This window comes from Triturus cristatus, chromosome 10 (genome assembly GCF_964204655.1).
Source record: "Triturus cristatus chromosome 10, aTriCri1.1, whole genome shotgun sequence".
In the NCBI taxonomy this organism is placed as follows: domain Eukaryota; kingdom Metazoa; phylum Chordata; class Amphibia; order Caudata; family Salamandridae; genus Triturus; species Triturus cristatus.
In genome coordinates, this window is record NC_140593.1 from 967,252,854 (window position 1) to 967,279,769 (window position 26,916).

The 26,916-nt window shown below is 48.5% G+C and overlaps 1 protein-coding gene across 1 annotated transcript in view; it reads right to left on the bottom strand.

The window, feature by feature from the left end:
• Positions 1-26,026, bottom strand: part of LOC146796341 (cryptochrome DASH-like) — a 97,784-nt gene extending 71,758 nt beyond the window's left edge. Inside the window, exons 1-2 of the mRNA XM_085628864.1 lie at positions 25,724-26,026; positions 9,730-9,902 (exon numbers count right to left, since the gene is read on the bottom strand). Of these exons, the coding sequence (XP_085484990.1) occupies positions 9,730-9,902; positions 25,724-25,792 (242 nt within the window). The 5' untranslated portion in view covers positions 25,793-26,026. The remainder of the gene's footprint in view (positions 1-9,729; positions 9,903-25,723) is intronic.
• Between the last annotated feature and the right edge of the window lie 890 nt (positions 26,027-26,916).

The following is a 26,916-nucleotide window of genomic DNA, read 5'->3' on the forward strand; positions in this document are numbered from 1 at the left end:
ACATAACATGGCGGCATGCTGTCATCTTGGCTTTTAAGACACTAAAGCCTCCATTATGAGTGCTCGAGTTAATTCTAAAAAGTGCGGAAACTCCTATTTCTTCAGCAAACACTACAACTCTGCTATTTTCCCCGCATACATTTCTGCAGGCCATTCCTGATATTTAAGGGGGAAAATGCCTGGGAAATATAGATACATGGGTGAAGAAAACAGCAAAAATCACCAAAATCTGCATGCGACACCCCTTTCTTTGGACAAAACGCGGAATAGGCGATAATTATCACACCTGATAAATTCCAAGCACCTCCATGTCAGATTTGATCAGGTGCACTAAATATCCCACCCGACACTGCTTCACTCATAATTAAGTCCCAATGTCCTGAATTAAATTTAGGGCTCAATTGCTATCAATGTCCTAACAGGGTTTGCACAGAGATCGGAAATACGGATTATGTGATATTAATCATATTCTCGGAGCTTTCAAATGATTGGCCCTGAACTCACCCAGTAAGTAACATTACCTCACAATGAGGTATTTACCAAGTGCGGTAAATATTTCTATTCTGAGTTTTCATGCCTTTTGAGACACCCCACAGAATGTTCTTACCCACAGGGTGCAGAGAACCAATTTCCATCCAGGTGCTGGACAATGACGTAGGGCTGCTGGGTTGCTGTGGCCCATGCTAGTGGATCTGGCTGAATTGTATTTGTAGCATTTGACATAAACGTCGCAGAGCATTCATTTACCAAGCACTCAGGGATGAGTCAGTAGCACATGGTTTCATCTTTTTTCTGACAATGAGGGAGAGGAGTTGGCATAACCTCTAGGGCTGTCGACCTCGAATCTGGGGAACCGGGTTAGAGTCTCGGCAATGACGCTGAACATCCTGGGATTCTGGGCAAATCACTTAATCTCCCCGTGCCTAACAAAAATGAATGTGTCTTCATGTAACGCGATGTAAAGCGCTCCGATACCCGGTACCGGTTCAAGTTTGCGCTATATAAAACTCCGTAGAAAAAAAAACCAAGCATTGGTATAGCCAATAGGTCTCGCCTTTGGGACCTTATAAGTGCATAAATAAATACTTATAAGGTCCCAAAAGCGAGACCTATGCCCTGCGGCCGCGAAAGTGAAAGTGATCGCGATCCCGCTCAAACATCAAAGTGGCCGTGCGGCCGCTAAAGTGAAAGTAATCGCGGTAAAGCGCGGCTCACGCGCCCGTTCACATGCACTGTAGCTCTAGGCTGGCCTGGTAGCACTTTTTGGAGCCCTCTCAATAAGTCTCGCCAGACCAGCGCATGCGCTGGGTCAGGCGAGACCTAAAAATGAGGGCTCCTGAGGGTGGCATCTGCACGATGTCCACCCTCGGGCGGGTGGTAGATTTCTGCCCGTCAGGATGCAGTTATTGGTTGCGGTTATTCAGGGGCAGGGCTTAGGTGCCAGTAGGCTTGCTGTTTTTAAGTGCTGTGGTCCTGAGGTAGGGGATAGACATTTTAGTTTGCCCTCCCTCCCTAGATTTAAATTATTTATTTATATTTCTCTTGGGAGGTCCGAATTTATGGGGCTCTAATTATTGCTAGGGCAGGTGGCAGAAAATGAGGAGCTTGAGACAGGCTAGAAGGGTTGGGGACATAGCAGAGTAGGTTTGGGCAGTGGGAACACAGGGGAGCGATGGCTGAGGCAGGTGTGAAGGTCAGTGGATGAAAGAAAGGGGACGGGAGGATTGTATGTTGTAAAAATGGTTTGGGGCTTTTTATTGTCGGGAGGGCTTAAGGGTGGGGGGGGGTGTTAAGATATGTTATTGTATTAGTGAGAGAATGAATTATAATTGTAAAATGTTGAACTGCATACCTGTCCAAATAAAGCTGCCTTTTACTCTCACTGGGCCTGGTTATTGACATCTTGTCCGATGTGGTAGCCATTTGCTTAAACAAAGACTCCCCCCCCCCCCCCCCCCCCCCCTCTGCTCAACAATTCATGACCTTCCAAGATCATTGGCCTTCACAATAATCTTTCGTTCGCTTTTTCTCAATACTATGGGGCCTTAACATCACCATTTATCAGAATGCAGAAGACGCTATACTTGAGCTAAAACATCCAGGGTCTGAAAAAGTATGATCACATCACCCCATCTTGATGGAATTCCATAGGCTTCCCTTGCTGGCCCACACCATCAGCTAACTGCATCATTTACAAAAGCCAGCAAGACCAGCACCCCCACTTACTTTGCAGAAAAGCTCACCTTGCTCTGGTGGTTCTCAAGACACCCACACACAAGACACCATCAGACTGCTGACTAAGAATTGTAAAAAACGAAAAAACAAAACAAGGCAGCAGGCTTTTTCCATCCATGCACCCAGAATCTGGAACAACATCCAACAGGACTGCCCCAACGCTGCTCAAAATTGAGAAAAGATTGGAAGACTTGCCATTTTAAAGAGCACTACATCACAATGTATTAACAGCTTGCAAACCAGCTACCTCCATTATCATCCGCTGACTTTATGCTGGTCTTTGACCCTGTACAGCGCGTTGCTGCCTTTTGGCCAAGTTGTGCTATAGCAAAATAACACATACATGCATGCATAGATTAACTCTAGCCAGACCCAGATGTAAAGAGGGCTTTAAGGACATTTTGGTCAGTTTCACCACGTCACCTGCATCTGTGCAGGCATATCTCAAGTGCCTAACATTTTATTTAAAACACAATGCCTCTGGCAAAATTTCTTAGGGTATTAAGAATATACCTTAAAATCCTTATAAAAGTCAAGGAGTGGTGGGGCGGGAGGCTCCAGTACGATCTGGGGGTTGGAGTTTCTATGAAGAATTCTATGCTTACCAAAGTCTCCAACAAATCTCTGTTTGTGCAACCAATGATACTGCAGCTGTTTTTCTTCTACTTCCACATTGTGCTGTGGATTATTTAGGCTCATCAGTTTGCAAAGTCCGATATCACTTGGCAAAAGTATCTTTTGAGCCAGTGTAGGGTTTTATTTCACAGGGCTCACAGAATTCTTATCTTGCAATGGTTGGCAGGTTGATGATAACAATGTTTTCCATTCCTCTTACATTTGGTTCCAAATCTTTTTGCCCTTACCACTGACACTAACTTTTCAGGGATCAGGATTTTTCCTTAGTCAGGCGGCCACTGCAGAGAAACTTAGTCATTGTTACACATAATATCTTCTTATGCAATGTGGCTCTTTTTAGATCACTTTGTGTCACAATATTGGTCTTGCCAACTACAGGTTTAAGTAATGAATTTGCTTCAGATGTGTAGAACTGTAGCTATCATTATCAATGGCTACAGTAGTTGGGCAAAAGAGCCTCACTTTTAATCACTCTATTCTATGATGTGATACAGTTTTGATGTGGTTTAGGGTTGTTTTGGGAGGAGTAGTTTGAAAGCACTGGTGTGGCCTCCTCTCCTTTGACGTCTTGTGCAACTCTTCCTGAAGTCTTGTGACTTATTATCTCTTGTTGTCGACAACTACCAAAGATTTATTGCAAGGCATGCATTCTGGACATGGCACAACAGTGCTCACAGTGCTGTGCCTATTTTGAAGTAACTTGCTTTAAAAAATAAAGAGTGTAGCTTTGGGGGTTCAGAAACACCTATAACGCTTCCCTGACTCTTTCTGCATTGGCTACCTAGCAGCGAAGACATGGAATGAGCGACCCATTCATCTACGGACCTCCCCATCTCTTCCAGAGCTCAGAAAGTGTCTGAAGACCTGACTATTCGGCTAATCAATTGGACCCTGCCAGCGCCTGGATACCCTCACGGGTGACAAGAAGCGCTCTACAAGTCTACTGACTGATTGATTATATGATCCTTAAAGAGATCTTTATTAGTTAGTGCACCCTGCTTGGCCGTTGCTGCCAGGATAATGGCCTGATTTAAAGGTTGAAAAGATGCTTCTTCCGTCACAACACGTGTCCTCCTTATTAGAAGTACCATAGACCATAATGTACTTCTAATATGGTGAACAGTACATCAATCATATTTGTGATAGAGTAACCCATTCGCCAAACTCTAAATCAGGCGCTAAGTGAATCAGAAAGAGGTGAAGTGTTCACCATCTTGAAGTTCATCTCTCCTCTACTTCCCGCCTACTCGTATTCAGCACTCCTAATGTTCACCCTTTAGAGAACTAAAAAAACACTAACTGGGACCCCTTTGAAGCTTCACCGTCCACATTTCCATGCGTTTTCCTCCCATTCAATCTTGTTTAGCCTGATCAATGCAGCAGGCTTTCTGACTCTCTTCTGGGAACGAAGAGAAATGCTGCCTTATGTCCAGCCAAGACCGCTTTGAAGTGGACGGTTGCTAAGGTAGCAGACTCCACCACTTCTATTATTCGTGCTCCTTCTGCTCTATGATCTGTAGCTGATTACTAGATACTTAATATTCAAGATTTGTCTCTTACTACACTTTTAGTTAAATCATCATAAGGTAGGCTTGACGAGAATGTCAAGAGGATTTGGCTTTTTAGACTATTAAATCAACCTATCCCATTGCGAGTGTGCTTGTTTGCAGGCTTCCCCTGAGAGATCTATGATGGATGTGATGTATGGATTGTATGGTTATATAGAATAAACAATGATGATTCTCATGGGGGGCCAGCCTCCAAGCCTGAGAAGACTTGAGTCGCAGTCCTTTACTCACTGCCCAAACAATGTGCCCTTGAACCATGGGGCCTGGAAGGTGAGAAATTGGGGTACTAAGAATCAGATAATAGAATTGAGGTGACTAAAAAAGAAACATACATTTTTATGTGACTTTCGGCTACTTTTTGGGAGGTTTACAAAGCAAAAACATGATCTGTGCCAGATTTAAGGTGCTTAATGTACTGTAATGATTGTAGATTTCTCGCAGATGTACCCTTTATGCATTGACATACTGCTAAGTGTGGAATGGGCCGAAGATGGTTGGTTAGAAGTGAGATGGGCGTGGGCTATATTGGGGCACTATCTCTTTCCTAAACTCGTTTCTTTGCCATTCTAATAGACTCAAACCCTGTCCGGACAGATTGGAGGGCTAGCCATCTGCTACCTCCTGATACTCTTGTGATCACCCTGAGGCTTTCACATCTCCCTACCAAGATAGGCAACTAGGAGAAGCTGCCTCAAACTCTAAGAGCTGATACCAGACCCTCTCCTTATGCTGAAGGACAAGCACTTTTGTAAGTGAGAGGAGTGACATGCTGGGTGGCTGGTTCCTTGCACAGCATGCCTTCCAATATTTGATATATTATGGGCTTTTAAAGCCTGAAGTCCACCATTCATTTTTTTCCAGCCAAAAAGTGTGTCCCCATGACTTAACACTGACGTTAAGTGTGTTTCTGTGAAGCTTTCATCCCTGGAACAAACTTAGTTTTCAGCGCTATTGTTTACGGTTCTAAAGAGCACCTGAAATTGCAAAGGCCTAAGCCAAGCCAAGCCAATTTTTAAGTACATTTCTCCAGAATTATTCTGAAATTATTAAACTCCATCCCGAGAACATTTGGTAAACGTGCTTGACATGCAACCAGGCAAGAGAAAAACCCTGAAGCGGCAAGATATAGAGGTGTTACTCTGAAATGTTCACGCTCCGAAAGCGGCCTTCATTTATGAACGTCACAGGAGTAGAAACTAATGGGTGGAGCGAAGGCCATAGAACAAGTCCAAACATGCGTTTTGGAGGAAGCAGCACAGTTTTACAGAACATTTGCTATTCCAGGTTGTGGGGGTGGGGGGGGCGGGGGGAGGGGGCGTTACAGTACAAGAATAAGCAGAAAATATCCCTCCCTCTATTGGTGTAGGGCAGGGTGGTGCTTTTAAAAATGATAATGCTTCGGCCACTTTTGTATTACTTCTTTAACTTGCCAGTGATGGACTCCCGCAGCACCTTCCACACGCCATGTTTGGTGGTCTCATCTAGAACATGGTCCCAAAATTACAGCTCCCCACGGAGCGCAGGGGCTTTGGGGCCCCGAATTTGAAAAGTACCATTGGCAGCGTAGCTGCAGTGGTCCAACTACTGAAATACATTGACGAGCTAGGCCACACCCCAGGTGAATGGACACACCAGATAGTGCAAGAGGCCTTTTTGCCTGGTGCGGCGCTACCCTTGCCCACAAATAGACTGCTTTGCAAGAGCCTTGCGCCACATGCTAGACATGCCCCAATATGCCCCCGAGGTCCGACTGCGATTCCTTTGGGTCTTCCGAGAGCAGATTTGCCTAGAGGGTCTGTAGCGGTGGTAAATGGCGGGACTCTGTACTCTGGGAGACCTTTTTTTTATGGATGGGTCCCTTATCCCTATTGACCAGCTGGTGGACACAGCGGGCATCCCAGCGGCATTTTCTCACCTATCGCAGACTAATGGGCATGCTAGCGAGACTGGGGGGTATAGTGTACTTGGGGCCGGACCCCCACCCATTGTTAAGTGCTATGCACATGCTGGGCGATGGCCGCGGTTTGATCACCTGGCTAAGCAAAGCACAAGTCAACACATTACAGGATCCCATGGCCACTCTCAAAGGGACCTGAGAGGGAGATATAGACCATGCACTCTTGTCCAAGACATGGGATAGAATATTAAAATACCCACACAAAGTGTGCTGGAACACTAGTTTCCAATAAATCCAACACAATATGCTAAATAGGGCCTACCTCACTCCAGCCAGTCTCTACAAAATGTATCCCACGGTTCCGAACGCCAGGGGCAGATACGCTTCACACTTTTAGGAACTGCCCAATTGCCCGAGGCCTCTGGAATTGACACGGACATAGTATCCCTCACGACGGGAAGCAATGACCTGGACTGTTTGCCCAGATGTCTACTAAGCCTTTACAGGTGCAGAAAAGTCAGGGGAGCCATCACCAGATTCATCTGCTTGGCACTCTTGCTTGTGTCTAGATTAATAGCAATGCCCTGGAAGGCCAGGACCAAAGCTGACAAGAGTAATGCATTGGCGAGTGGCGATGTTGAAAGGGGGTAAGGTTGAAGATGTGGGGGACTTAGAAGAGGACCCATTGCATCAAACTGGGAGGACATGCTCACTGCCTTTGTGGCCCCACAGGACAACCCTGTCCCCTTGGACTTACTGACAGACACCACACAAGCCTATTGTTCATGGCATAGGAGGGGATTAATTTCTCTCTCTCTCTCTCTCTCTCCACACCTATTTCCCCTAAGCCCCCTGTCCGACGCCTACTTATAGGCAGATGCCCCACCCCACAGCACTGATGGACCAAACTGTTATCACAACTACAGAAGTGTTCCTTCTATTGCGTCAGGTTTAGACCAGATAGTTTACTTGACACCTGGGAGTGGCCTGTGTGGCAAACTCGTTAATATATGTACACTCATGCTAGGAGATATGCATGGTGGTCCAGTTATAGAAGTTGTTGTACTACTGTCATAACTCATAAGTATTTCGTAATGTTCACAAAAATCGAGTAGCTCATTGTCATGTTACCTATTGTAGCTACCCTCGCGGCATCAGATGCTCGGATTGCTGTATTATCTCTAATAAAGATGGTTAAAAAAGATGATGTAAACACAGAGAGAGAGAGAGCGAGAGAGAGAGTGAGAGAAAATTGTATGTGTGAATGTGTGATATTTATATAAGCAATAAAATAAGCAGAAAACTCTGGGTAGTACCCAGGTTTAGGTGGGAAGCAGCTCCTGTATAGAGCACCCTACAACACCAGTGGCACTCTGTAGCACATAATTCAGGCGTCACTCTAAGTCTGAAAGGGTATTGTTTTGAGATATATATATATATATATATATATATATATATATATATATATATATATATATATATATATATATAACTATTGAACAGGTTTCAATCCTTCTGTGACTTTAGCACTCACCGAGGTGATGAGTCTCGACGTTGACCATAGAGTCAACTGGATAACAAGTGTCAGGAAAACATTGAGAGTCCTGGGCCTCAAGGAATCCTGGGACAGCCAAAATCCTCCTAGCAAAGTAGAGCTCAAACGCACATATTGGGACTGGATAGATACTCAAGAACTCAGCAAGCCAATTGAGGGAAGATTAACAGAAGAATTTTACCATCACAAGCAGGGTAGAAGCCTCGAACCATATCTGGATATAATCGAGGTACCACGAGATAGGGCGCTCTATATTCAGTTTAGGCTTGGTACACTCCCCGTTCGTGCACTAACCACAAACTTGCGTCCAGAAGCCCCGCTGGAGTGCGTTGCCCATGTTATGTTTGCCTGTCCAGCATATAAAACAGCAAGGTCTAAATGGCTAAAACCAATCTGCAGGCAAATGGGCACCCCCGACCACTGGGTTGCTCTGCGCATTCTGAAGTCAGACGCAAGGACCCTCTTTGCTTGTGGGGTGGCTAAGTTCCTAAGTTGTGCTTGGATAGTTAGGCAAAAAGCCTTGCGAGGGGTGGTCTAACCTATATCTTAGGCCTTATGGATAAAATACCCTAACCTAAGATGAACGCCTATCCATCGCAAAAAACACTTTTTACGCACTGGCACTTTACACAGGCCAATTTGGGTTGGACTGTTATAATTACAGCATTTAACTGTTTTTATTTAAAATTAGCTATGATCTTATCAATGAATTTGTAGGAATTTTATTATACAGTCTCTTTTATAACTGTTTTATTCTCTGTGTTGCAATAATGTGGTCACATATTTTGGTCGAGTAAACTCCTCGGACTATCTATGTACTAAATGACAATTTGCATTCTTTTTAACTTCTTTTAAAAATGCTGCTTGATACTTTTATACCAGTATAATAAAGAAACTGACTGATGTATATATATTAATATATATTATATGTTTGAGTGTGTTTACTGCACATAATGCAGTGGTATAAAAAGCTATTTTTCACAGGTAATCTCAAAATATGGAAAACAGTTCATAACTCCCTGTGAAATCCGGAGTTCATTATCATCATAATGAAAGCCACCAAACTACTATGCAGAGCGTTACCATTGTCAAGGCTACTAGGATTATGTGGCATAGAGGACCAAGTTATGTGACAAAAATGCAAATTATGCAGCAAATTCTTTGTCAATATTATTTTCATCCATCTGAGATAGACTCACTTTTTGCTAAATCTGCAAAATAAACTAATTATGTGGCTAATGCAGCCAATCCATAATTATGCCTTAAACGTTGTAGTCACAGAATCATATAAATCAATTGGCCCTCACCATCAATTTATTCATGAATGGTATACCAAACCTAAACATTCGAATTCCATTAAGTGCCCATTTTTGTTTGCTCTTTGAAGAAAACAGCTTTTTTCAAGTTATCTACCCCAAAACAACATGCAATATAAAAATATATCATGTGTAATATGGCCCTTTATTGCAATCTTGGGGTTCTGGGGAAATTTACAAACAACTCGGCCTTCAGCTTTGTAGTTTATGATGTCACCAGGATGCCTCATTTGCAATTTTAGACCATATTACATGGGGGAGGGTGTGTGTGTGTGGGGGGGGGGGCATGTTTAACACACTGTGATGACTCTGTGTTGGTAAGCCCTCACAAAAAACATCTCTGTGAGAATCAATGTGTTACAGGGACAGGTACCTTCGAGCGAGTGCATCAAAAACACCAAAAGAGTAATTACATTTGTTTTGTTCTGCTGTTATCCCTACTGCAGTTTTAAGGCACATCTTAGCTACAAACAATGTTTCTATTCTTCTTTCAAAAATGTGTTTAGAACATGTCCCAATTACCTTCCTTTCTTCTTAAGCGTTTCCCTTAAATCCTTCACACTTTCCAATAAAAACTTCAATCTGTGTGGCCCAGTCTTAGGAAAATTGTAATGATGTGTTCCCACGTAGTGTCTTGGATCAAAACAGTAGAGCGGCACTATGCGTCCTGCGTTCTTCAGGGCCCAATGCAACACCTACAATCACAAAAGTTTTAATCTTGAGATACTCTTACAAGTTAGACATCCTGCAACACAAACTTAAATATCAAGTCAATCACATTTTCTGTCACTGAAATAAGACTCAAAATCAACCCCTACCTGCAGCAAAAGTTTGTATTTTGAAAAATGATTTGTGACCCTGCTTTCTCATTGTCTATCTATGTATGGTTTTCATATTATCTCAAGATACTCCGACTGCTAAATACCTCTAGACTTAAAGAATACCAGCTTCCAAGAGAACCTAAGGGGTGTGGATCTCAACTGTGCTCTAGTACTCTCTTATCAGTTTTTCAACCAGGAAACAAACCTTCTGGTTTAAAACATTGCTGTAACCCGGCACCCCGGGAATGTAAATCACCTCTCTATTTGAGATGTCAGGCAACAAACCAGTTGGAAAAGTTGTGGAAAGGCTATGGAGGTCAGAGTATGGGGGACCAAACCTTCAGCAAAGAACCCTATGTCCCTCTGCCAGGTCCATTATGCAGGAGCAACAGGAAAGAAAGATGAAAACATATACATACAGGAAAGGGTGAGCCAAGTCCTTGGGCCTTTGCCATGGGGATTTATTGCAATCTAATATGGTAAATCACTTCATTGCAAACGAAATTCAAAGCTTTGCTTTTACAGTGTCGAAGAAAGAGCATTTTCTGACTTGTTCCTAGGACTACCTGTAGACTTAATGTCACCAAGCACACAAAGCTTCATTCTTGGATATTTTCTTCTACAAATCACTGTTTTCATGTGTGTTGCTTCAATTGAATAGACTGAGACGAAAAAGGACTGAAACTTCCACAATGCATTAGGATGTTAAAGCAAATTTACCTGAGTAGTGGAAGATTGAATCTTTGGATGCTTGGAGTCATCTGCAAACATTGCTCATAACACATCATTCTTTTTATGCTGAATGGAGCCCACTGCTATGATGGTTCAGACAGTGAAGAATCTACAGGCAGTGACTTGCCTGGAAATGACTTTACCCATGTCCCGCCAAGCTCACCACCCTCACCCCCTTCGCTTCTTTTTATTCTGAATCAAAGTTCCTGTTCATGCTGAAGTATCAGACCTCCTACAACTCTGATCATGATAATGGACCACAGGCTGTTAGTTGCTTAATAAGTTGGGTGGAGATATAGTTTTCCCATTCACATGCCAACTTTATCTGATGCACCGAGTGGTGTTCTTCCAGTGAGCGCTACCTTAGGACGTGGGAGCCGACAGCAGAGGGATAGCGATGGATAGACCTACGCTACTGACTGGAGAGTGCGGTTGAAGAATGAATTACTTCAGATGGACACCACACAGGACACTCTGTAACCGAGTTTCGATACGTCATTAAATTTGATACAGTTATGTTTGCAGTATAAGAATTAAGCAACTCTGACACAAGCTAACTTGTGTTAAGAATCGCTAAAGCTGTACACTGAGTGCGAAAAGTCAAAAAATTACTAACAGGAAAGTTTGTGATTTTTTGCCACACCTCTTAATCCACCCCTGTTGTGTTATCATCAAGAGTACTCACGCGAAGCTCTTCCAGAGTGAACGAGGTAGCAAATGTGCACCAGAAGTACAAGGGCAGGTCCAATGAAGAGCAAAGAGCACACCAACCAGGCACCAACTTTTCATTGCGGCTCCTCCATAAGGAGCTCCATCCAGCTATCTCATGCATGGCTGATCATTGTAAATAGTTTAATAAAGATTTGTTATGCGGCATATTAATTTCTCAGTGTTTAGTGTCATTAGGTTCTACACTGGTGACAAAGCCATTCCTTTGTCTCTGAAGGTGGCTCTGGTACAGTGTGCTGTGCCTTATGCCTATAATTTTGTCCCCTGATGGTGCCTGAAGTGAGTCTGGTGTGAAATGGAAACCTGTATCGCAAAGCTGCAGTGTAGTTAGGCTGAAGTCATAGTACTGCCATGCTTCTTGTCCTACTGTCTCCGCCAATGCCAGATCACTAGGTGTGCTGGTGTCTTTTAATGTGGGGTATTTTGGGAACCTGGGTCCTGGATGGGGATGATAGACAATATCTCTGCTAATTATTTGACGTGAGTCAGTGTGGTTCTGGAAAAAAGCCCAGGAAGCAGGAAGATATGCTGAACATGGCGCATAATGCTCACAATGCTGATGTCCACATGGAGCTGATGGATGCACCACACAGCCCATCACCCCACATAGTGAAATATGTCATGTGAAGGACATTTACAAACCATCACAAAGAAACAGCAAGTATGTGAAGATGTAACTGTTGTCTGCCATACATATCTGACTTTGCACGTTTTCGTATATCTGTAAAACATATGGGGAGTGAGGCCATTTAGAACACTAATATCACTATGACAACATCACTGAACTTGTTCTAGACATTAAAATATGTCACATAAAAATCCCTTAACTGGTAGACACCTATGCTTCCATCAATATGATGATAGCTATTGACTTTGACAAAGTTTCTGGCTACAACAACCTTCAGCCAGAATTAAATATCTGCATACACCGTGCACATAACTTGCATGTGTGCCAAGGCTTCTGTGCAGTGTTGTCAAAAGACAGTTGTGAGGGCAACTTTAATGTCTACTTTGTGGAAGCCATTTTGGACATAGGATGCCTGTTAAGCTTTAACAAGGCAGTGAAATGTGGTCTAATTCTACTATACAGGCTCATCGCACACACTGAATTGTTAGAGGACTCAGACATTACCAGTTGCTTTCACAAACTATTCATTGGTTTTGGCAAACATAAAAATAGATCAGGCTGCATGTAGATGAAGAGGTGCGAAGCAGAACTCTGTATTTTAGCGGCATTGCTTACAACGTACAAAAGCAGTGGGAAGTCAAGATTGGCAACCTCTTGCAACAGGACATTATTGAACTCGTGATGGATCCACATTTTGAGTCTCCCCTTTAATCCCAATAACCAAAAGACTGTTGGTTGGTAATATCTGCATCGGAGTGGTTAGATGCTGCCTAAGTTAACCATTCATGTTTAAAACGTTTTTATTGAGACAAAAACAAACCATGGGGGAGGGGGATAGGAGGGCAGGATACATGGAATACAGTCAAAGAAAAAGGGTGCAACTCCAGAGGGTTGGCAATAGGTAGCGCGGTGGGTCAGGGGAAAAAACACAGTAAATGAGAGCTAGAAATACAAGCTGTGGAATCCCCGCACGCGTATCCGACACCCCAAATCTAAGCAGTAAACCCCCCCCCCCCCCATCAACACCCCAGCAGAACACAATCCCCCCCCCTTCCCATCCCCCATCCTCCCAGTGACGAAACAACAACACTCCCCCCCCCCCCCCCCCCGTCCTATGGTCCCGCATCAGAGTGATCCTAACCAGGAAGCCCCGCGCCCCCCCCCCTCCCCGGGGGGTCCCCGTCTCACATGTAAGCTAGTCCGCCGGGGTCACCGGCGGCGTCAGCCTAAGAAGCCTAAGATACCTCGGGCAGGTGAGCTCCCGGAATTCAGTGGACAGCAGCGCTAGAAAGGGTTGCCACAGCTCTTCAAATTGGTCTATCTCCCCCGCGACCGTCAGCGACAGCTTCTCCATCCCCAGCACATGCCAGAGCCTATGCAACCAACCGGTGATAGAGGGGACGGTGGTTGTGCGCCAGTGGATTAGAATGTTCTGAACCGCAGACCCCAGCGCGATTGCGATCTGCCTACCCCTACGGGACTTCAGTGGATACATTAGGTCATTGGGGAGGCCCAACAGGACATACGCCGGGAGTCGCGGCAGCTCTATCTCAAAGTGCTTATCCACCTCGTCCAAGACTTCCCTCCAGTAGGCGGTCAGCACTGGGCAATCCCACAGAATGTGTGTAAGGGTACCTTCCTGCCCGCAGCTCCGCCAGCACCCCTTGTCAGTGTGTTTATGCATTTCATACAGCCTCTCCGGGGTGTAGTACCAGTATGTGGACACCTTAGTAAAGGTCTCCGTAAGGCCCGTGTGATATGCCGAGTGCCGCGCCCGATACGCAATCTTGTCCCATTCCTTGTGGCTAAGTGTCCTACCCAATTCCCTGTGCCAACGCTCCCTCCCCGGGTTGTAATAGTGAAACGGCGGAGGTTGTAGGTATTTGTACAGATCGGTGATCAATTTAGCGTCGGAGGTCCGCGTAGCCAACCACCTCTCATACGGTGTAATTGGACGGGCGGCGGTGGCACGCACCTGGGGCTGGAGGGCCCAATGCCGGACTTGCATGTAGCGCAATCTGTCCAGCTCCGTCAGGCCGAACTCCTGGCGGAGCTGCTGAAAAGGAACCACTCCTTCCGGGCCATAGATCTGGAAGAGTGCCCTGCAGCCCGCTTGCACCCAGTGGGAGAAAACCCCCGGCTCCATCCCTGGGGAGAAGTCCGGGTTGCCCGCAATGGGCGTGAGCGGCGAAGGGAAGGTGGTAAGGCCCCGGGCCTCACAGACCGCGTCCCACACACGCAGGGGGACCCGCGTAACAAAGGAAGCGTAAAGATTGGGGGGGCGGTGCGCGCGGCGCAGGAATGGAACCTCTTGTAAGGTGCGGCCCGCCACTGCTTGGTCTTGGAAGAGCCAATGTTTATCGGACTCCCACCTGCTCCACTCCACCAGATAGCGAAGCTGCGCCGCCTGAAAGTACTTACGGAGGTCCGGAATGCCGAGACCCCCCGCTTCCGGAGCAAGCGTGGAGAGGACCCTCTTCATGCGTGGCCTACGGCCCTGCCAGACAAAGCGGGAGATGTCAGCCTGCATTTGTCGTATCCAGCCCACCGGGGGTTGGAGCGGAAGGGCCCGAAAAAGATATAGTATCTGGGGCAACACCGTCATCTTGACCACCGCGATTCGCCCCAGCCAGGACAGCAGGCCTTTGTTCCAACGGCCAAGCTCGTCCTTGATCTTCCTGCTGAGGGAGGCATAATTGGCCGTAACCATCTCCGGTAATGTGGGCGCCAGCAGAATCCCCAGATACGGCACCGTGGACGAGGACCACTGCATGGGAAAGAGCCGCTGAAGATCCCTCCTGGTTTCCGCAGCCAGGGACACGTCTAATGCCATCGACTTGCTCATATTCATTTTGAAGCCGGCCACCCCCGCAAAAGCGTCCAGCTCTCGGAGGCAAGCAGGCAGCGACCTCCTAGGGTCGTCCAAAGTCAGCAGGACATCATCCGCGTAGAGACTAACAGTGTGAACGTACTGGCCCATCCGGACCCCGACTGCATCCGGATTATTACGAATCCTCTGAGCTAACGGCTCCATGTAGAGGGCAAATAAGAGCGGCGAAAGAGGGCAGCCCTGCCGCGTGCCGCGCTCGACGGCGAAGCCACCAGAGCTACACCCATTGACCCGCACCGACGCTGAAGGATGCTTATAGCAGTTAAATACCATGGTGCGGAACTTATCACCGATTCCCAGTTTCTTGAGGACCAGCTCAAGATACGGCCAGTAACTCTGTCGAAGGCCTTCTCCGCATCAACAGACAGCAACATCCGCTCCCCCGAGATCCTTGAGGCCTTCTCCAGAACATGCGTCACCCTCTTGGTGTTGTCAACCGTCTGTCTGCCGGGCACAAAACCAGCCTGGTCCGCCTCCACCAGATCGGGGAGGTGTGGACTCAGCCTGGACGCGAGAATCCCCGTGTACAACTTGAGGTCGACATTTAAAAGCGAAATGGGTCGGTACGAGCCGCAGAGGGCCCGGTCCTTCCCAGGTTTCGGGATTACTGCGACCGTCGCTCTCAGGAGATCCGGAGGGATGGCTCCCGGTTCGGCGAAGGAGTTAAATAGCCGAGTAAGGACAGGGGCCACGGCCGTGCAAAAAGTCTTGTAAAAGAGCGACGTGTACCCGTCCGGGCCCGGGGCCTTTCCATGTTTCAGCCGCGCGATAGCGGAAATCACTTCCTCAACATGGATGTCCCGCTCCAGGTGGTCAGCCTGAGCCGGATCCAGTACCGGGAGGGTCACCGACTCCAAATAGCCGTCGGCATCCCGTGGCAAGGAGAGCTCCTCAGCATACAGCGCCTCGTAGAAGCCGCGGAAAGACTCCGCTACCTCCGCGTCCCCGGAGACAACCCCCCCGTCCGCGCCCACCAATTCTTTCACAACGCTGCGTTGTTGCGCGACCCGGAGCCGGTGTGCTAGGAGCTTGCCACATCTGTCCCCCCCGGTGTAGTAGGCATGCTTCAAACGTAGGGCGGCGTACTCCGCCCTGTCAAGATCCAGAGCCGACAAGAGCTTCCTCGCTGCCTTCAGCTGCCTCCACACCCTCGGCGCCCCCGTACGGCGGTGGACCTGCCCAAGCTCCCGGACTTGAGCCGTCAGCTCTTCCCTCTTCAGTTGCCGCTCCTTATTCTCAGCTGCAGAGATAGAGATGAATTCCCCCCGAAGGACGGCCTTCAATGCTGCCCACTGTGTCGCCTGCGAGGTGTCAGTATTGCTATTGTGGGTGAGATAGTCCTGTATGACCTCCCCGATGCGTTGCACCACCGACTTTTTGTGTAGAAGTGTGTCCCGGAGGCGCCACACCCCCCGAGAGGGGGAGGCCGCCGGCCACTGGAAAACGCCGGTGACTGGGGAGTGGTCAGACAGGGTCAGGACCCCGATGTCCGCCGCCGTGGCAGCGGCACGCATCGGTCCACTCACCAGGAGGTAGTCCAGCCGTGAGTAGGTGCGGTGTGCGTGCGAGAAGTAAGAGTAGTCCCTATCCGTGGGGTGCATGGAGCGCCAGAGGTCGTGCAAACCCATTTCCGCAATCCGGGCCCTCCCAGCCTGGGACAGTTCCCCCGTCTGCGGGAAGCGCTGCGCCGATCTGTCCATCATAGAGTCAAAGACAATGTTGAGGTCTCCCCCCAAGATAACGTGGCGGTCGGGGGAAGCAGTGACATCCACCAGCGCGGAATCTAGGAAGCGCTCTTGGTGATCGTTTGGGCTATACACGGAGCCGACCGTAAATGCTATGCCTCCCAGGCGCATGCGATACGCAAGGAGCCTCCCCTTCTGTTCAGCACACTTATGCAACACCTCCCCCCGAAAGGAGCTCGCTAGGAGAATAGCTACCCCCGCCGTCTTGTTCGCTGCCGAGGAAAAGAACTGGGTAGGGAACCTAGCAGAGCGCATCCTGTGGCAATCTCGGGGCAATAAGTGTGTCTCCTGCAAAAGGCAAATGTCCGCCTGCGTCCCCTCCAGCAACGACAGGATCGCTCTGCGCTTCACCGGGTTGTTCAGACCCTGAACATTAAGGGTCACAACCTTTAGGCCCGGCATTCCTCGCGGGGGTCGGGAGCGCCATGCAATGGGCAGGGAATCAACGGGTGGGGCGCGCAAGGCCGCAGCGCAGGACAAGCCAGAACAAAGCGGGCATAGACAACATCGGACGGGACCTTCTCAACCCCAAAACAACCCCCCCCCCACCCAAAACACAACCCTGGCAACTAGCCACCCCCAAACTCAAACACCCCATAGTCTCAGTCAAGCCCCAAAACGGGCAAGTCCGTAGGAAAGAGCAAAGTGGACGTCCAGCCACTCACCTCCAACCGCTCCCCCCCAACCCCCCCGCCCCGGGCCAAGTAAGTAAAGAAGCTAAAGACATCTCCCCCCGGAGTGTGTATTAGGCCGTCAAGGCCACGCTAGAGGAGCCGGTCGAGTCCCCGGCCGCCGCCCTCAGGGCGTCTGCCATGTCCGCTCTGATGGTAGGGGAGTCCGGGCGCCCCACACTGGTCGCTGAGCGCCGCCTCGATGACCTCCGCCGGTTCCGTCTCTCCGAGGACCTCCACGACGGCGTAGCTCCTTCTTCCTCCGCCGCCGTGAGCCCCAGAACCCCACAAATGTCTTGCAAGGAGCGTAGCTGGTGTAACACTCCGTTCCACCGAAAAATCAGGCGGAAGGGGTGACCCCAAGAGTACGGCGTCTCGTGCTCGCGCAGAAAGTCAGTGGCAATCCTAAAGGACCTGCGCTTTTGCAGAGTGATGGCAGAGAGGTCCTGGTAAAGCGCCACCGGCCGATCCCGGAAAGTCAGGGGCTGTTTCCTGCGGGCCTCCGCCATGATGCGCTCCTTTAGTGGAAAGTCGGGCAGGAAGGCCAGAATGTCCGGTGGAGGTGCCGATGACTGGCGCTGCCGGCCAACCCTATGCGCCCTGTCAATGCTGATGGGAAAGTCCGCAGCTTCCCCCAGGATCTCTCGAAACAGGGCCCGCAGGTAGCCCCCCAGATCGGACCCCTCGTCTGCAGTCGGCACACCACGCACTCGAATGTTGTTCCTCCGAGATCTGTTCTCAAGATCCTCAGAGTGGGCCTGGAGCTCCACACACTGTTCCCGGAGGCGAAGAACGTCCTGCTGGAGGTGGACTATCTCCTCCGATCGCTGTTGGCCCTCCGTCTCCACCGCTTCCACACGCTCACCAAGGCCCTCCACCTCCCTGCGCACTTCTCGGACCTCGCTGGCCACCTCCCGCTTCAGTGTCTGGAAGTCCTCCCTGAGGGAGCTAAACAGTTCCTCCATAAAGGCCCTCGTGACGGGTGGCTCCCCTCCAGTCACATCCGCCGGAGCCCGGGAGGGCCCCGGTGAGGGCTGCGTCCTGTCCCGCAAGTGCTGGGCCCTGCCAAGCATGTCCGGCAGGGTACGGTCCCCTTTCTTCGGGCCTCCTTTTCCAGACATCGCTAGCTCCGCAGTCGGGCACCGATCCAGGCGCCCCAGGGATGCTCAGCCGCCGGCCAGCACTCGACCTGGGTATCCCCCACGAGTGAAGTCGCTGCGTCACAGGTGACAAAATGGCGGCCCAGTCCGGTCACCGTCAGCCGCAAGAGCTAGTGTGAGACAACCAAGGGGGCCGCAGCGGAGGGGTCCCAACAGCACATCCCTCCGGTAGTCAGCCCAGCAGTAGCGGGGGTCGCCTGCATCCCGCAGCCAGGACTCCAGCGAAGGCTGCCACCACTGCTCCTTCGGGGACAAAATGGCGGCGGAGCGGAGCAGGCCAAAACGACCAGGCCCGGCGACACCACCGGGGCCCCCGAGGCACCCCGCAGTAAAATAAGTTCCACCACCGGCCCCCGTTTGTCACGCACAGGGGCCCAGATGGTCCAACCCCATCAGAGAGTCCGCTGTACCTCGGCTAGGGGTCAGGGCCTCCGCAGTGCGAGGTGTCGCCGTCACCAATCCGAGTGCCGGGGCACCCGTCCCAAGCCTTCCACACCGTCGGGCCCCTACCCGCAAGGCTCCTTCAGTCACCGTCGACCGGCGGGCCAGATCCCCTCCAGATCGCAACTTTCAGCACCAGGCCCAGCCGAAGCGCCCGGACAGCTCTCCAATGCGCTCCGCCCCTCGGGCTCGCCGTCGTCGTGCCTTGATCTCGGTCGAACTTTTGGGGGGGTTCCCCCGGGGCGATCCGGACCAAAACAGCACCGATGTGTGCCCCTGATGTTCCGCCACGCTCCTCTCCCGCGCTGAGCCTCAGCGGGGGGAGAAAAGCATAAGAAAAAGGCTCTAGCTTGGCCGGGCCGGAGGAGCTACGGGAGGAAGCGTCCGCTCACCCCGCCATCTTGGCCACGCCCCCCTAAGTTAACCATTCAGAGGGAATACACCTATCAACAAAGATCCAGGATATTATTCATTTCCTCAGTGGAGAACAGGTCTTCTCAATATTGGACTTGAACAAGGGCTATCATCAGTTACAACTAGAAGAGTCGTCCAGATAAATTATTATGTTTGCCACACACAAGGTCCTCTGAAAACACATGTTTCCACACACAGGGGTCTCCAGCAACATAAACAGCTCCATTTTAACATTTAATTAGCTGCAAAAGTATTTCAGGGAGTAATCTGAAGAGTCATTCATGCATCCAACTGTTTCAACTATAGCAATGTCGTGTAGTTATGTTATGTTATTTTATGAGGTTTCATAAAGTGCTCGAATACCAATAAGGTGTCTTGGCGCTAGCTGAGTGAGCAAACCGGAGTTACGGGTTTGCAGAAAAAAGCACCTTTCCGAAGGCCAGAAGTTTGGGCAAGGATTTAATGGAAAGAGGAAGTGTGTTCCAGGCATTTTCTGGAAGTGCTCCTAGGATCTGGAACTCACTCGCTAGAGATCTCCTCTGCAACCCATCCTTTTCATGCTTCAAACGGGACCTTAAATACCTGCTCCTCAACAAAGAGTTTAATACTCAAACAAACTAATTTATGTTCCCAATGATCACACCCAGTCCTTTTAGACTCTTTAAGGAGGGCATTTGATTGTTTATGCTTCTTCTATGTTGTTCACACCATTAACTTGTGCTGTTCAAATGTCCTTGTATTGTACCTACCTCGACTGCACAATGTTTTTCTTGGTCTGTATCTATGCATGTACTTCTATGGAACGATCCTGCATTATATGTAAAGCGCTCTGATACCTTCGGGTCTAGCTAACGCTTATATAAAAGCTACAAATAAATACGTTATCAGCCAGACCTATTTGTTTTGCTGCTAGTTTGTGAGGGGAGAGAGAGTGCTTCCAGTAGTGTGTGCTTGTTAGACAGAGCGGATTATGAGCATGCTGTCAGTAGCATCGACTTCTAATCTGCGAGGGTTGTGACAGTGCTGTGTACCCTGATGTGCGCAGGAGTTTTGCGGTACAAAAGGGGGTGGTGATGGACGGAGCATCAGAATCAATCAAACACTCACACCCAGTCAACAGATCTGGGTTTGATCCATCACCGTTCTTTAGCCCACTCTGCCACCCCAGTTCAGACATAGCCATATGCAAATCAGTCTGACCCTGTGCATCATGGGAACAGTCCAGCCCGAACTGCCAAGCCATGTCTTCCCTGGACCGGAAACAAGCTTCCTAGGACCGGTTTCTAGCATTTCAGCCGTCTTCAGCCAGGCTTGCTTGAATCCAGTGGCAAAGTGAGCAAGGGACTCACGTCTGAGCATACCCTGCCAACGTATGGCGAACAAAGTGGTACAAAAGGGGGTGGTGATAGACGGAGCATCAGAATAAATCAAACACTCACACCCAGTCAACAGATCTGGGTTTGATCCATCACTGTTCTTTAGCCCACTCTGCCACCCCAGTTCAGACATAGCCATATGCAAATCAGTCTGACCCTGTGCATCATGGGAACAGTCCAGCCCGAACTGCCAAGCCATGTCTTCCCTGGACCGGAAACAAGCTTCCTAGGACCAGTTTCTGGCATTTCAGCCGTCTTCAGCCAGGCTTGCTTGAATCCAGTGGCAAAGTGAGCAAGTGACTCACGTCTGAGCATACCCTGCCAACTTATGGCGAACAAAGCGGTACAAAAGGGGGTGGTGATGGACGGAGCATCAGAACCAATCAAACACTCACACCCAGTCAACAGATCTGGGTTTGATCCATCACCGTTCTTTAGCCCACTCTGCCACCCCAGTTCAGACATAGCCATATGCAAATCAGTCTGACCCTGTGCATCATGGGAACAGTCCAGCCCGAACTGCCAAGCCATGTCTTCCCTGGACCGGAAACAAGCTTCCTAGGACCGGTTTCTGGCATTTCAGCCGTCTTCAGCCAGGCTTGCTTGAATCCAGTGGCAAAGTGAGCAAGGGATTCACGTCTGAGCATACCCTGTAACTTATGGCGAACAAAGCGGTACAAAAGGGGGTGGTGATGGACGGAGCATCAGAACCAATCAAACACTCACACCCAGTCAACAGATCTGGGTTTGATCCATCACCGTTCTTTAGCCCACTCTGCCACCCCAGTTCAGACATACCCATATGCAAATCAGTCTGACCCTGTGCATCATGGGAACAGTCCAGCCCGAACTGCCAAGCCATGTCTTCCCTGGACCGGAAACAAGCTTCCTAGGACCGGTTTCTGGCATTTCAGCCGTCTTCAGCCAGGCTTGCTTGAATCCAGTGGCAAAGTGAGCAAGGGACTCACGTCTGAGCATACCCTTCCAACTTATGGCGAACAAAGCGGTACAAAAGGGGGTGGTGATGGACGGAGCATCAGAACCAATCAAACACTCACACCCAGTCAACAGATCTGGGTTTGATCCATCACCGTTCTTTAGCCCACTCTGCCACCCCAGTTCAGACATAGCCATATGCAAATCAGTCTGACCCTGTGCATCATGGGAACAGTCCAGCCCGAACTGCCAAGCCATGTCTTCCCTGGACCGGAAACAAGCTTCCTAGGACCGGTTTCTGGCATTTCAGACGTCTTCAGCCAGGCTTGCTTGAATCCAGTGGCAAAGTGAGCAAGGGACTCACGTCTGAGCATACCCTTCCAACTTATGGCGAACAAAGCGGTACAAAAGGGGATGGTGATGGACGGAGCATCAGAACCAATCAAACACTCACACCCAGTCAACAGATCTGGGTTTGATCCCTCACCGTTCTTTAGCCCACTCTGCCACCCCAGTTCAGACATAGCCATATGCAAATCAGTCTGACCCTGTACATCATGGGAACAGTCCAGCCCGAACTGCCAAGCCATGTCTTCCCTGGACCGGAAACAAGCTTCCTAGGACCGGTTTCTGGCGTTTCAGCCGTCTTCAGCCAGGCTTGCTTGAATCCAGTGGCAAAGTGAGCAAGGGACTCACGTCTGAGCATACCCTGCCAACTTATGGCGAACAAAGCGGTACAAAAGGGGGTGGTGATGGACGGAGCATCAGAACCAATCAAACACTCACACCCAGTCAACAGATCTGGGTTTGATCCATCACCGTTCTTTAGCCCACTCTGCCACCCCAGTTCAGACATAGCCATATGCAAATCAGTCTGACCCTGTGCATCATAGGAACAGTTCAGCCCGAACTGCCAAGCCATGTCTTCCCTGGACCGGAAACAAGCTTCCTAGGACCGGTTTCTGGCATTTCAGCCGTCTTCAGCCAGGCTTGCTTGAATCCAGTGGCAAAGTGAGCAAGGGACTCACGTCTTAGCATACCCTGCCAACTTATGGCGAACAAAGCGGATGGGGCACAGGGTCAGACTGATTTGCATATGGCCATGTCTGAACTGGGGTGGCAGAGTGGGCTAAAGAATGGTGATGGATCAAACCCAGATCTGTTGACTGGGTGTGAGTGTTTGATTGGTTCTGATGCTACGTCCATCACCACCCCCTTTTGTACCGCTTTGTTTGCCATAAGTTGGCAGGGTATGCTCAGACGTGAGTCCCTTGCTCACTTTGCCACTGGATTCAAGCAAGCCTGGCTGAAGACGGCTGAAATGCCAGAAACCGGTCCTAGGAAGCTTGTTTCCGGTCCAGGGAAGGCATGGCTTGGCAGTTCGGGCTGGACTGTTCCCATGGGGCACAGGGTCAGACTGATTTGCATATGGCCATGTCTGAACTGGGGTGGCAGAGTGGGCTAAAGAATGGTGATGGATCAAACCCAGATCTGTTGACTGGGTGTGAGTGTTTGATTGGTTCTGATGCTCCGTCCATCACCACCCCCTTTTGTACCGCTGTGCGCAGGAGTTTTGTCAGAAGTGAGACTGCTAATACGTGAAATATTGGAGAGTGCTTTAGATAGTGTGTGAGAGCGCAGTCGCTATTTAGTTGTTTTGCTGAGGCCATGACAGAACACAAGCTGTGTACAGGTTTAACAATGCACAAGTTCTACTCTTGAAGCAACTCTACAGCAATCATTCCTATGCAGAGTCCTCTTCCTACACTTCTGAGCCTTGAAGGACTGTGGTTGATAAACTAGGCTTTCCACTTATTTATTTTTGAGAACTGGCCCAGTGGCCACGGATTGTTGTTCACACCCACCAACCCTGTTGCATAGATCCATAACACCCACATATTGTTTACAGACAGTTGTGTTTACTGATATCACTAGGCACCAGTTAAATACGAAAAGAAATTGTCAGCCCCTTTCCTTAAGAAAAACTTCGTTCTCACAGACACACACCTCCTGCTCTGGGACTCTTCCCCTAGCTGCACATAAACAGTTTCACTGCAGTTTCTAGCAGCCACTCACACTGGCTAATGCTGATCACAGTGCACCAACTTTGAAGCCAATCCAGGTGTCGTCTGTGTTCACACAGACACACACAAGCCTATTCACAAAGGTAAATTTACACAAGTAAATCTAAGCATATAAACTTACTCTTACACTTTTTAGTAACTTTACTACTTCAAGCTATTCACCATTTTGAAGGGTAAAATTACTAAAAAATGTGGGCTCACTGGTTGGACCTAATTCAGAGTTCCACAGGGGTTACTGCACCCAACCATGGGGGCTAAGGCCTTTTACTCCTGACATCCTGGGGCTCGACCTACTATGGATCCTTAGCAATTGGGCCAAATACACCTTCAATTCTTGACTCTCTGGAATAATGTGGCCCAAGCAGTCCAAGGCTCCCTCGGGGAGGTGAGGTAGATGCTGGGGTTGAACGTAGGCTCAGAACTCAAACCACATACATCAACAACAATAAATTAATACTTAGCCAAACACTCACTTTTATTAAAAATGAGAAGTACTTTATTTTACCTCTGTCAACACAAAGGAAAATACAACATTCACAAAAAACGTCCACATTCCCCCGGAGATCGGGATCTAGTGCTTCTTAGGCAGTTCCCAGTGTCCCACTCCCTCCTAACTCTAGCGATAGCAGTTATTTCCTGTTCACTACAAGCAGCATCCAGGGTAAGTGCCACTAGTAGTCTGAGTCTCAAGAGTTCCACTAGGACTCGGTCTTAAAGTCAAAAGTGTTCCAATGCCGAAGAGCTATATAGCAAGCATATTCCCCCGGAACTGTCTGGCACAAAATCAGTCTTACCCACACCTGCAGGATTGGAGTGACCAGCGATCTTGAGCACGTCCCCCTCCCCAAGCAGGTGCTAGAGCAGTAGTAGTTGGTTAAGGTGAGTTCACTGAACAAGGCCCAGGTGGGCTACGCTTGTCGGTCCTGGAGTTCCACTGCAGACATGCAGCCCCAGTGACAGGAGGCCAAGGCTCTTTGCAAACAAGGTCTAACCCATGCCCGTGATGGGATTGGGCAGGTCCTGAATGTGATCCTTACATCAATCTAGTTAGAAATGATGTTCTCTGACCATGCAGCCACGCTCACTGGCCCGACCCACTTAGCTCAGGATCACAATTTCCAACTAAAGAAATCAACCATGTTACCATAATTGTATTTCCAAATCTCTGTAACATAAGCTGCTGCAGAGACGTTTAATTAAAGCTCCCACAATATGAGACCGCATCTATTCGCTTTCAGTGCAATCATTTACTAGATAAATGTAAATAGTTATTTGAGTATTTACCGAGCAAACAATGCACTTTTTAATTTCCAATGGGCATGTAAGCCTAAAGACAATTTGTACTTCTGACTGGAAATACTATCTCAAGATGGCCGCCACGTTTACCTATACCCTTAACTTACTCCCGGTGCAGCGCACAGTCACACGTGACGGGATACGAGATGAATATATAACAGGAGCTTTATGCAACTCCTTCCATAGTCCGTAAATAGAGTTGTATAATGGTAAGTACGCTGCAAATCACGTTCAGATTTTTGAAAACATGCTTTACAAATTGCCCGAAGAACACCTTCGCTGCGACTAAATACATTATCCCGTCCCCGTATTTGTTGAATTAAAAATGTCTTTAGATGTCAACGGATCACGCATCGTTCCAACCTTTTCAGGAAAGTACACCTCTTACGGCTATATATTCAGCGATGAGGGAAACAAACCTGAGACCTGCACTGGACCGCAGATCGTGCTTTTCGTGTGTTTCAATTAGTAACTTGTTATGTTTGCATCCCAGTAAGGACATTGCAGCTGTCTGTGTTTACGACACGCACAGCCCATGTTACCACTTTTCGGGGGAGAGAAGCGTTGAACATTTAAACAGTGACACACGTTACCTCATTGTCGTGAAGCCTAAGGTCGTTCCTCAGGAGGCAGATGATAGTCGTCGGGGCTGTGACAGACATGGCAGTGTCGCTCGAATGGATGGGCAGGAGGAGTGAAGAAATAGATCCCTGTCTACCTCCTTCGTCTCTTTTTAGGATACTCCCTCTGCTGGTTTCTAACGTGCAGCATCAATTTGCCCCTCCCAGTCGGTCTCTTTGCAGGTCACCAAAAATCGCCACCCCTCTCAATTGTTTTCAGGATAACCTCTGCTCTTTCATGTGTAGTGCAACTCTTGTTGATTGCGCTTTGTTTATGAGCAGCATGAAGATTCCTGTCGTGTTGGTGGTAGTCCAGTAAATCTATCTAAAGTTATGTAACCATTTCGATTTACGCATGCCTTGTTTATTACTGGTCACTGAGATTATTCTCCTGGTTGAATTTTAATTTTTGCGACTGCTTTTTCAACCCCCGTTACCGTTCGGTTAGTTTTGCGTTCTTCCCTCATTGTAATGTATACTTCTTCAAGTGTTATGTATAGCGCACTTGCGCCTCTTGTTTGGATGAGGATCTTGCTCTCAAAAGTAAATAAAAATAAAATGGCAGATGTCAAATATACAGTCAGTACTAGCTTTCTAAATTGCATTTCTTTGCATCCTAGTATTTTAACTTTGTTTTGGGTTTTCTTAAGCATTACATATTTTTTTTTGCTGCCTCTGAGTGCTCTGGAGAAATGGAGAGGGTATTATATGTTATGTAAAGTGTACTAATACTGCTTGGTACAGCTGCTTTCCATTTTATAGTTACATTGATATGTATGCTGGATACTGATACATGTTCCTTTCGTTCCTTTCTGGGTTAATCAAAAAACACTGAGAGGGAAGGACGGTCAGAACGCAGATCTGAAGAGCAAGCCAAGCAAAGAGACACACATTGTGCTTCAGACTATATTATCAAAAAAGAAGATACACCCAAAAGTAAACCTCAATTTAAAAAAAAGAAAGTAGCTAGCCTTAAAATAAGAAATGCCCAGGCTACTGTTGACTCAATTTCTGTACGGGGAATGGGCTCTGACGATACTAGACAACGCAGCAGAAGTAACAATAGCTCGCCAGAACCTGATGGAATGTCTGGTGACAGCAGCATTGAATGGGCATATCACGGTGGAAACACCTGATACTAGGGTAAGTGTCCCACATCAGTTATA